This window comes from Metopolophium dirhodum, chromosome 8 (genome assembly GCF_019925205.1).
Source record: "Metopolophium dirhodum isolate CAU chromosome 8, ASM1992520v1, whole genome shotgun sequence".
NCBI classification, from domain to species: Eukaryota; Metazoa; Arthropoda; class Insecta; order Hemiptera; family Aphididae; genus Metopolophium; species Metopolophium dirhodum.
This window is the reverse complement of record NC_083567.1, coordinates 17,101,263-17,114,755: the sequence shown is the minus strand read 5'-3', so window position 1 is coordinate 17,114,755 and position 13,493 is coordinate 17,101,263. Positions and strand designations below refer to the sequence as shown.

Below are 13,493 nucleotides of genomic sequence, written 5' to 3'. Positions count from 1 at the left end.
TCCACGGCGTATTAGATGTAGTCGGCTGTCGCGAGAATCGGTCGAAACGATCAACGAAATAATATCATATAATATATTTTCGTCTGTACACATCATCCCGGCGATGACAGAGCTGCACGGCGAGAACGCAAATGTGATAAAACACACCGTGATGTGGAGTATATATACACACTCTGCAGCTCTTGGATATAATTTATATCCGTTGTACAATTATTTACGACGGCGTAAAACGTATTCGAAACCCGATTCCAGTCCGTCCGTCCGCGCTCATTATTATTATTATTTTAGAGTATCGAATTGCACGCGTGCAGTGTGTCATAATCATCGTCGTATACCGGAGGCGGTATAAGAAAAGCTTAACAAAAATAAGACGACGTATATGAGCGTATAAAAAATAAAAATGTCTCTTCCTCTTTCCGCGCGGTACGCGCCCGCCCGTGCCATAGATTTGTCGTGTGTACAAAATTGTTTTCTCCTCTTCTTCGTCGCTCGTTTTATCGGGTTCTTCCGCCCGGCTTGCTCGCGACAACGTTTCGGTTGATTAACTCGTTGCCGTACGACAATATAGCCGTGACCTGCTCCTTCTCCTCATAATATACACAACTATAATAACATATAAGTCTCTTTTTCGTCGTTTTTTATACACATTTTTATGACGGCCGGTCCCCATGCGTGCGACTCATAAGACGAGGTAAACGCATATAAGTACAATGTATATTATACAGGGTGTTGATCAAAGTGTTTACATCCCCGATGCCCCTCCAACACTCTATTACACGAGCAATTGTTTCTATTTAACATTTGTTTAAAACATGACAAAAAAAAAAAAATTTTCACATTTTTTGATAATAATATAGATATAGTATATTATATAAAGCTTAATAATAACTATATGGAATTAATTTGTGAAAATGTTTTAAAGATTTAACAAGTTACTAATTTAAATCGAGTCTATTCAAATATTGTGTAGGTATAGGTAGTTTTATTAAGTACGTCTTAGTTTGATCAAGAGGCGGGTGTGTACGAGGACTGCTATTATACGGTGCGACACCCTGTATAGTCTTTAGTACGGATTCACGTAAGTACATATAATATACTATTATAAACCTTAATATACACCACACCCGATACCTACCTGTTTTTCGATTCTTTTCGTTAGTATTATCGCCGTTATATTACGCATGCGATACAATTTTACTATATAAACTAAATTCGGCCCGAACTGGCTGTCGCGACGAGTTGTAAGTATATTGTTTAAACGCGAAACGTTAGGTGACGTTTTCCGACGGACCTCACACATAAAACGCCGACAAAATTCGAATCCTATTCTATATAATATTATACACCTGTGCTGCACCGCCGCTATAGTACCTATACCACGCCGACGTAAGTGACATTTTTCCCGGACCTATTCTGTTAATCAGTGTTAAATGATCGATGAGATTCGTATTGTTTTCGAGCATAAAATAACAAAACAGAAAACCATCAGCACGTTTTTAGAGTTGTAAAAAAGAAACTAGCCGAATTGCAGTATTCGTAGACGCGGCGACGACGATAATACTCGCAAACATAAAATTTTTAAATACGATCATTATTATCGTGTGACGGGCGCAAGAAAACGAAATAAAACGTCATTTCGAATACATTCCTGCCGACTGAATTAAACAATTGTACAATTAGCATTTCTATTTTTTTAAATATTACATCATGAACCTTGTTTGCGTTGTATTAAAGAACATTATTAAATTCCTGAATTTTAAAGCAATTTAATATATTATAAGCAATATATTATAATATACTAGAAGCGATTGCAGGATGGGTTTCAGGGAGAGAGAAACGGTCAAGTTTGATGTCTCGTTTCGAGCCTCTGAAGGTTTCCTTCTGTTGTTGATGCCTGATGGTGGAGGGGAGGGTGAAGTATAACTAGGGAAGATGTTAGATGTATGAACATATTTTTTATTTTTGAACCACTGAGAATAATCGACATAAACGAACCGACGACATTCGTAACGTTTTGACAGTCAGCCGAATGCAATTAAATTAACACGGTCTAATGTAAAAAAAAACCTGTCGCTCGGTGTCCAACCTGCAGGCCTAAAATAGAATCGCGTGACTCGATTCAATTCCGTTAAATTTGTGTTTTTGGAATATTGTACGTAAAAGCTTTACGCAAATTGGTTACACACGACAGAAACGTTATGCAGGAAAAAATGCACAGGACGACAAAAAAATAAACCTGCTACCACCGTATTTATTATAATACGCGCATATACACGCGTGTGTACAGAATAACACGACGGTGGTTGATGTAATATATTATTAGGCATAAAAAGCGTATAAAAAACCGTCGACGAACGCACCACTCGTAATAATAAAAGCTATTCGGAGCGTGGTATAGCAAGACGATGAAAATCCGAAAGTGCTACTTGACGGTCGGCGCACTTAATTTATCGCTGATCGGCTGTATTAAGGACATGCGCCTTTTTCGCTGTTGTCGAAACGATTTTACATAGTGTCATAGTATAACAGCTAGTATTCGCGTATATTTATCTGAATGTGAAAAGCGACTGAGAGAATAAGAAGAATTTTATTTTTTTTTAAATTAAAACGAACACGCTCGCAAAAAAACGTTATATGTAAGCGATAATGTTCTGCAGGCGTCCGAACAATGCGAAATGGATAAAGACGATTCACAGAACAGCGTTTTTTAAAAATATATTTCTTTTATGTACGTACCATTTTAATATATACATCGTACTAAGTACATAATATACCCGGTGACATTTTTGACGTTTAAGATATTTGCATTGGTTTTCAGAATACTATACATACCAATATATCATGTATTATGTCTATATAAGTGTATATGTAGATTAAAAATAAAAAATGTTTTCGTGTAAGTAGTCATTCGATCAATACTTTAAAATAATCAAATGTTTTCAAATCATCAAGTCTTGAATAGTATATAATATTATAATATTATATATTATATAGGGATTTGGTATAAATATACAATATAAATGTTGTATCATTTTTAAAGAAAATTTGTTAAAATAATTGTAATTGTAATAATAGTAATTGTTACAACCTTTATAATATTATGAGGGAACTTGTTGGGGGATATTATTTCTTGAACCTACCACTTTATTTATGATGAACTAACCATCATTCATTAATTATGTATTAGGTGCATTTTTTTAAATATACCTACCTACCAATTATTTAAAATAATTCAAATAAATAATAATAATAATGTTAATAATTTGTTATCTTGGAAACTGTTAGAGAGCTTGGCATGACATGGTATGATATATTATTAAATATGTAAATCACTTCTTCGAATATTTTTCCCAGTTTAGTATATTCTCTTTCTGACTTATGTGTATATATACATATATATACTTATATATATATATATTATACAAAATAATATATCAAATATATTGAAGCTACACAGCTACAGTTTATTATATTGATTACAATTGCATTTTAACTTTATATACTAGTGGAGAAGTATATACTATGGAGCTTAAATGTGAAGTATCTCATCACTTATTGTCTTCGCCGTATAATTAATTTATCTTAATTGATAAAACCATAGACAATTATACATTAAAATGGTAAAAATACAATATGAAAAAAATTTGTTTATACGTTTCAAATAATGAAAAAATACGAAAACTGCCGAAAAAAAATTAACTCACGTAAATAAAATCACCTTGTGTGCGCGTATTATTTTTTACAACAGATGCACTAATGGAAATGTTGTTAATAATCGATGCAAAACAAAAAAACTCAAGACACCGAAACGCACCCGAGGTTATGTAATACAAAATAAAAATTATAATAATCATAATAACAAGAAGTACTCCAGCGTGTACGTCGATGTCATTATCGTCGACGGTGCGCGGCGTGACGGAAAGCATTGATTACTCGTGTCGACTACAACTGCAGCAGTCGACGACTATAATTAATACGTGTAGTGTGTACCTACCTAATATATTATTATTTATATATTTTATAATTTTATTTCGCCAATGTATATTACAATATTTTATGATATTATTTTCTTTATCCGTATATTTCCTACTCAGAAAATCCGGAGACACGAAATCGAAAGATCAGACCGATCAGCCGTGCGATGACAATCCGCCGATGGTCGCGTTTCCGTGACGTTGCGTCAAATACCGTGATAAGAAAACGTGTACAGATATAATAATATATATTATTTGGTAGGTATATGGTCACAAAAAAAAGTTAAAACGCTTAAGAGAGCGCAGATAAGAGCAGAGGCGAGTGGATTTAAGAACATGTATATCGTGTATACTATACCTCCAGGTACACACGAATGCTTTATACATGGCAATTTTTTTAAACTTTATTGTTACTTCCGATTATTGTAAAACGCTGAATTGAAAACAGAAACTATATTTACCTATATCATAATATAGGTATTATTATATTATATATGTATATGAATTTTTGTGAAAATAATTATGTAAGTATACTGATGAATCTATAAAAATATTTTGTGATACATATTACATAATATAAATCGTACACAGGGTGATTCACCAAGCATGCGCACCCCTTTTTTTCCTTCACAAAATTTAGTTATTCAAAATCTAATTTTTAGGATTTTTAAATATATCTAGGTACCTAGGTACCTACTTAAAGATCATATTTTAAGCTCTGGAAATTTGTTTCTACGACTTGAGGAGTGTCCTGTGGTGATACACATTTTTGTTTTTAAAATAAAAGCCACTTTTCTATAATAAATTATTAGACGGATAATTTTTCTGAAACTATTTTGTTATGGAAGTCATTATTAAAATTCGAACAACCACATTTTTTTAAGAAATATAATAAAAACCTAAGAATATATAATTATGACGTTCTAGGCAGTCCTAGTAGAATAATATTGTGTACTTAATTAAAAAATAAATAGTTCCCAGCCATTCCTGCGTAACAGTATTATTAAATTATATATAATAATTGTAGGTATTATATTATCTTATATATAAAAATCCCGTGTCACGTCTTTGTCCGGAATAAACTCCGAAACTACTGGACCGATCTTGATGAAATTTTTACAATGTGTGTAATTTGGCGGAACTTAAGAGATAGGCTAATTTTAAAAGGAAGAGGATCAACGCCGGGAGGTGCTAAAACGGGAATTTTGAGATTTTAGATGGACATTTTTGTTTATAAATGGTTGCCATGGGTTTTTAAGCTATTATAATAATAATAATAATAATAATAATAATAATAATAATAATAATAATAATAAAAAATAAAAATATTTGCTTTACTTTTTAAATATAACTTATAATAATATTAAAAACGTGAAATGAAAATCTCTGTACAGGCTAAACTCTGGAACTACTTATCAGATCTTTTGGATTTTTTTTTTAACAAAAGAGTTTTTCACGGAGAAGGTTTATATGAAAGAAAATTTTAGGAAAATCCACCGGTGTATAATATATTGCCATATTGGTTGCTATTAGTTAATCGGACATGTTTGTTGATTTGTATTATTATCTTTTGTCAATATACATATATAAAATATATATACAAGAAGATCTGACAAGTAGTTCCAGAGTTTAGTTTGTATACCTAGTTATAGTCTGTGTATTTATATAGTTAGATTTATAATCTATAAGTTAATGTTTGTGGGTAGATTAGACCTCTGGAAGAAGAAAGGTTAATTTACAAAGAGTTAAATTTGTTTTTTTTATTCATCGGTATTTAGTACGGTTAGGTTAGAATAGGATTTTGTATAAATTGATTATATTGAACCACTGTAGGTGGAATTAAATAAAAACGAAAAACTTGGTATAACTATGATAATATAGAGTTAAATCATACACTTATACGTACAAATAGCACGAGGTCCGCGATCTACCGATAATGTACTGCTGCGAACCAGAATTTTTATTCCGGACAACGGAAAAGTTAAGATAAATGTTGAACACCATACACCGAATATTAAATAACGAATTGAACAAAGTTTGAGTCATATAGAGTTGATACATTTAACTGGCAACGAAGTGCACGGGATCAGCTAGCAGTATGTAAATCGTAGTATAGTATTGTAACCAGTGTACCAGTTTTTGTACAAATTCGTTACAGAATTATTATCGAAGGTTACCTACATAATACAGTCAATAATTGTAAAACATTTGATTAAGTTGTATAATTTTTAAATGTTGACCCAACAGTTAATAACAGATGTCTACTTGAATATTCGGAAACAATTTTATGGCAAACCAAACAGCACAACGGTCGCGGCGAAACAGCCCGGTAGCGACCAGGTTTTTCTACAGACTGACGACGGGAATTATCGCGGTTACCTGATCACGAGTATACCATTTACAATATATTATATTTCGTTGGTCAGTCTCACTCGAAAAGGGGAATCGTTTATAATCGGTCGGCAGCCAACGATTTTCTTTGAGACCAATTAACGGAAAAACCGCGGTTACCAGCTCGAGAGAACGTTAACCATATGGTCGGTGGTCACCTTGGCCGTGGTCTACATTGTACACAGTACACTAGTGGGCTGGCATCCGAACTCCATCATCGTTCGGATCATTCTCGGTACGCCGTGACTCCCCTATAAATATTAATTATTCATGGGCCGTCATCAGATCCCCCACATTGAAAATAAAATATTTTCATGTTTGTATAACTTATAATAATAATAATAATAAAACTTTCTGTATTTTTTGCCACGAATGTTTAATATTTTGTTGAGTTTTCAGAAAAATGATCCATTATAATAATAAACACTAGAAAAGGGTGGTCTCATTGGAAAAACAGAAGTTTGTATCTACTACAGAACACTGCTTAAATAGTACGAATAATCTCAAGAATCTGAAAATAATATGGTCTTTAAGTATATTTAAATATTCCGAAAATTAGAATTAAACGGAATGATTACTTTAGATATCGCATGATAAGTGATTTACTATACAATAGGTATCTTATATTATTATACTTGAGTACGTGACATGGACTATGTCATGTCGTCATTATTCAAATGTTTTTTTTGAACCAACTATTGCAAATAAAAACACGCTTTCGACAGTCGAAACTTTAATAATGGTATATAGAAAATTAGTCAAAAGTCAAAAATTAAATTTGTGTTAGTCAGAGAAATAGGTAGATGGAGTGAATATAAATCACATCACAACTCGTAGGTTTTGATACTCGTATATATATAAACAAATTGGGTTTTCGTAATTTGAAGCCAACCACACATAAACGACATGTCGTTAAAAGCAAACTTTGAACATATAGCTCGTCCTAAATCATACCATATAGCAACTACTATAATCATTCAAATGTTTACCGTAAGTCGTTGTGGTGACTTACATTGTTTTGCTGCGATATATTTTATTTGAGTCAAATGTGTTATAAATTACAATATTATACTATGCACGATATGCGGAATATACAACCGAATCTGCAGAATGTGCAAACGAAATTAAAGGATTAAAAAGGAAGAGAAATTAAACGGGTAATGGGACAGAAAAAAATGTTGAAAACTACTCGTTTTACAACGCAAATAATAATGAACACTCTAGACATTCCGTTAGGTAGAAAAATGGTTACTAAAAATGTGGAATAAAAAAAAGTAAGAGGGAAAGAATTAAAGGAAATGTATTTTTTTTATTTAAACAAAGCCTTATGTTTATACTTTGTAATTAAATACTGTTTTGTATTGTAAAATTAATTCGTATAATTAGAACTGTAACATAAGCAAAAAATAATTACCAGCAAAGGGGTTTAGAATAATAACACATCACTGTAATCAATTAATTCGCTTGCATGTTTTGTTTAACATCAAAATCGCAGAAATAATTAATTTAAAAAATAAAAATGTATAATAATATCATACCTAACGGAATATCAATCTCAATCGGAATTGTATTAAATTAGTTTTTTTTCTAAATACTTCATCGTTTTCGAGTGTATTCGTAGTGTTAATTATAAATAATAATATGTTGTTTTAGAACGTTTATATTATTATTTACGCGTTCATAAATACTGCATTGACTTCCATTTAAATTACGAAATTTCATCCGAGATGAGTCGAGGGTCAAATGACACGTTATACTGTTAACGGTAATAGTTTATATTGTTTATTGACGAGGGGAAGAGTACATATATGGTTGTGATATGTATAGTTAGTGTCATGAAAAGCGTTATATTTTTGTCATCGAATACAATAGGCGTCCGTTAGGCGCCAGTTTGAGTAAAAACTTTTCCACCCAAGTATTATAGAGATATCGCGAATAGGAAGTAAAGTTGAAATGATAAAATGTAATATACGGAAGTCGTGATATTTGACCTAAAAAAAAAAAAAAACGCCAAAAGTTTAAGTTTAAACACATAAACTGTATACTTAAGTCTTGACATTTTACTCATCACTGTTTCCTAATGCATTCATGTATAAAAAAAAAAAAAAAAAAATACGGTGCATATAGTTCTGGTTATTATTATTGTAGTTGTTTTTATATTCGATTTAGAATACCATGTGAACATAGAAATATTTTACATATTTCACCGAGGTTTTGTATATTTGGTTTAATCGACCGAAACAGTAAAAACATTAAAACTATAAAACGAACCGTAAATACTTTACGGTTTGTTTACATGTCATCCGATTTATTGTCGAACTTCGACCCTGAAGATACTATATTATTGTATATTCGTGACCAAATGATTTCGTTTTGTACTATGTGGTTTGATATAGTATTATATAGTTGGATAATGGGCTGAACTTTAGTTATTAACAAAACAAATCTGATGACGTTGTTAATTTTAAAACGAAATAAATAAGATGTATTTAAAGTTAAATTGGATAATACGTCATATTCTAAACATGCTATTTCGAAGTACTAGAAGTCAGTCTGTAGAATATGATTGTTATTGGGTCATTATTAGTTACCGAATATTTGAAGGTATAATTTATTATTTACAGGATCCTACAAAAATGCAATCATTTTACTCCAACTTTATTAAGCTTTAACGCAGTAAAACTTTCAATTATTGAAGACTTTTAGAAAAGTTTCAGCTAGTCACCGACATAAAACGTTATACTTTTACTCGATTTCAAATAAATGTATTAATTTATTGCTCTTTGGAAAAACATATTTTTCACTCCTACATCGTCACTAATTGGATATTTAAAAATTGATATTTAATCAGAAAAATGTTTTTGCTACGCAATTAAGTACATTATTGAAGATGTATATAGTTATAGTATTAATCAGTCTCTTATCAACGATATATTATTATATACTATGTATGTTATAGCTAAATATTAGATAGTTTAAAATATTAAATAATTATTCAAGGACAGGAAATGTTTTTATCTTTTGGCACATAATAATATATAATATAACATAACATTATACAATATACGATAAATGTTCTTTCATATTTATTAGGTTATATTATATACAATTATAAGTAAATATTATAGACATACATTTTTTAAATATAAGTGAATTTCAACGCGCGTTACTGTATTTATTATTATCATTATTGTTCAATGAATATAAAAAGATCTTATTGATTAAAATTTCCTAATTAATATTTATGTTATAAACACGCAGTGGAACTATTGGAGGTAAACATTCATCTCGGCCACATGTGCGCAACAAATGTATCGTATCGTTTCAATGAACTTTAGTCGGTATAGTGTATACATAAATACGTAATACAATATAAATGGTAAATTAAATACGATATATCCTGCAGTAATCCTGCCATACATACTCACACAAATATGCACAAAATAATATATGTATATAGCTTACACACACGTCACACATACAAAATTGATAACCACAAAAAATAATAGCTTTGGCAGTTCAAAAAAAAATATTAAACTTTCGAGTTCAGCGAATAATGACGTTTTATTATAATATAATACTATATTTATAACGTTCTTGGTACTTGAATGTCACCCATTCAATATATTATAATATTTATATTTATATTATATAATAATTAATAAATTATCAAATAAAAAATATATACATCGGCAGTTTCGTTTAACTCCGAACGTTATAATACACAATATTAGGTACGTTGGTAAGTAAAATAAATATTGCTGATTCAAGAAAAATTTGAATACAAGTGCGCGTGATATCATAGTATTGTTGTAACCGTAACGGTTGTTGTTATTAATATTGCATTATTCATTTGCTATTATATTACATGTATATTCATTTTTGTTTTGCGAAAAAATAGAACGACAATGTATTTTTAATTAAATAGAACGATAATATGATTTTATGGCGGTTTTAACGTCGAAACGTAGCGCCGATAAATTAGACGGCTTTTTTTTCTATTACATTGTATAATGACCATTGTAAAATTTTACGATGCCGATCGAAAGGTTCTCGTCGACAACGTCGGCGTATAGTTTTTAACGGTTTGCGTCCCGCAGCTGTTGCCGGTCACCACCGCCGTGCACAATACTATACGTCCGCCGCCACTGCTTGCAATAAAATATACGACCTTTTTTACTCTCCCTCTCTCACTCTCCATTCTTACCCTCTCCTCACTCTTCTTTTCTCATGAAACTACCCTCCTCCCTCAGAGTCACACTTTCCAAATTAAAAACTTGCATTATCATGCATTTTTTTTCCATCTACGAAATTTGTTATATTTTTATCAAAAAATACACAACGCACGTGATATACCTAATAATAATAATAATAATATTTTCCTAATATATTTTGCAGGTACGAAACAATTTCGAAAAAACACGTCATAATTTATTATATCATTAAGATACGTGCGCGGTCCATCACCACCACCACTAACAACCACCGACCAACGACTACCGCCACCGCCGCACTTTGATTTACCGTACCCAAAAAGAACTTATACAATACATCGGCGGAACTTCGGCGGCCTACTACACGCACGTGACGAGGGCGGCCGGATGCGCGCTGCACATTGGAAAAACCATATAGGTACCGGCACTCACGTTTCTCCCTTTGGACAAGTTAGTTCCCATGCCATGAGTGTTGCGTGCGATGATTTCAGCAGTTTCACATCGCCAACGCGTTACCTGTACGGTAGGTATTCACTTTTCGAACGCAACGAAAATATTACAAAATAATACTATGCCGGCCCGGGAAGTGAAGACCGATAACGATGGTAGGAACGAACTGTTCGAGTGATTTTACCGTGGAATGTATATAAAAATTAAAATTCGATCACGTAAAAAAATTGTGAGAAATCGTAAAGATTTTTCGTATCCCGATCGTGAGGGGAGAACACGCGCGAACAAGTACGCGATCGGTTACCTACTGAAGCCGCTCAGCCGCTCAGCCGCTGGTCGTCGCCACTCGCCGCCGCCGAACCGTGTTTTATTCCTCCGCTGGCGGGGCAGGCGTACCAAACTGCCGGGCCAGAGCGACACATTCTCCTTTTTACTACAACAATTATTACTATTATTTATTTTAAAACAGCGCCCAAATTACTATTCCTAAATGTGTATAGTATATACTATATATACTAAATACATTAATAAATTAAAATAAACACGAACGCAACGCGAATGAAAAGTAAGTGTGTTTTATAAATAGAATTTCTTTGACGGCACCTATTGTTCAACGAGATTTTGTTTCAGAAAAAAGGGATACTTAATAATCAAATGAAAAAATAAATAACCGAACATCATCATGTACTGCTAAAGCTTCCCGAAAAAGTATGATTTTCCTTGTTACTCGATAATATGCTTAGTGCTCACTTATGCTTATGTCGATTTTATAATAAAGTTAGAAATTGTAAAACATTTTAAATCATATAGGTAGTTAGTATTGGAAATTAATAATTATAACAAGTATATTGTAAATCTAAATTATTGATTTTTTTATTCAATTGTATTTCGTAAACTTCTTGTAACAAATTATGAATAATACTACACATAAAATACATTATACATAAACGATAAACCTATAGGCACTATATGCAATATACATTATAATATAAATGATATCAATCTGATTGAAAAATTAGTTCACAATTCAAGAGGTCAATTTATAGTCCGATAACTCAATATTCGTTAATTAACTGTCTGTATAGTGTATATTATATTTATAATAAAATAAAAATTAATACATTTATCCATAAAACAGGTAATGTGGTTTAATATAGATTGTATGTATACCTATATGTAACTCGTTTGTATACGCATAATATAAACATATTATAAAGATAAATGCATACAACTTAGCTCATAAGACATGAAAAGATAGATACTCAATTTCATGTAATTATATCACGGGGTATTTATTAAAATTTTAGAAGCATCTGTATTTATTTCACAAAAAGTATATTTTCTGATATTGTTATTTGTATTAGTTATTAATTATTACCTATTAGCAATGAAAAATCAAATATGATATTAATTATGAAAAAAAAATAAAAATAGAATCTTTGAAAATAGAATAAAATTCTACATTGTTGTATACAACCGCTCACAACAAAACTTAAATACAGATAAAAAAAAGGCCTATAAAACAGTCTTATATTATAGGTACTTACTACAAAATAGTTATATCATATTATAATATACGCATTCTGTTGCAGGGCGGATAAAATTTTATAACTTTTGAAATGTTCCCTAGATATAAGTATTTAATGCACGTCTGCCGGCTTTTTATACCTATATAAGAGATCACTGTAAATTGCGGGGGAAAAAACCATCACTTCACATTTAACGTCGGTTCTCGTCTTAATACCTAAACCTATAATATATCCGGCGGCGGCGGCGGCGGCGGCAGTGCAGTAATCGAAGTTATTTCTATATTGGCGTTTTGTTTTTAATAACACCTCCAGAAAACCGATCGGGGAACTACACGTTTGGCCAAATCGAATAATATCAATCGGAGAATTTATCCGGTCGTAAAAATCGCACGGTGCTATTACAACTAGAGTAGTATTATATTAAGTCTATCTTGCCGTTTAAAGAGGCCACTACCGCCACTAAACGTTCATAGGTCTAACCCAATAATGACAAGGTGTTTTCGGTAATAACGATTTCCAACTGCCATCAGCCAACGATGATGATAGTACTAGTCATACAGGATTATATTATTATTATTATTATTATTATCATCATAGTATATGGTATATTCCGTGAGCGGAATCGGAAAACGAAAAACATATTTTCCAGTTACGTAATCGAATTACCTCCTATGCTGTTGGTGGGCGTGTTATTATAATAATGATAATAATAATATTATGTCGACGTCGGCAACCGGGGTTGTTGATTTTTATGTACAGCGTGGTTGTACCTATAACATTGTATAATTTTGGAAACGAATTTCTCAACGTGAGCACATAAAAGGATGTGAACATTCAATTGTCTGGAACGGTATGAACGCGTCTCTACAAATGCAAATATTTTGAATCATAAAATGTGTAATATTACTGTGAACCAGCTATATTTTATGCTATTA

General features: G+C 31.6%; 1 protein-coding gene across 3 annotated transcripts in view; it reads right to left on the bottom strand.

Annotated features, from left to right (window-relative positions):
• Window positions 1–13,493, bottom strand: part of LOC132950025 (pneumococcal serine-rich repeat protein-like) — a 244,146-nt gene that overhangs the window by 87,290 nt on the left and 143,363 nt on the right. Inside the window, exon 1 of one of the 3 annotated variants that reach the window (XM_061021207.1) lies at window positions 11,012–11,347. The exons of 1 other annotated variant lie outside the window; for it this stretch is intronic. In XM_061021207.1, coding sequence (XP_060877190.1) covers window positions 11,012–11,041 — 30 coding nt within the window. In that variant the 5' untranslated portion in view covers window positions 11,042–11,347. Of the gene's footprint in view, window positions 1–10,894; window positions 11,348–13,493 lie in introns of those variants that run through there. One more of the 3 variants, XM_061021208.1, reaches the window with a different exon arrangement.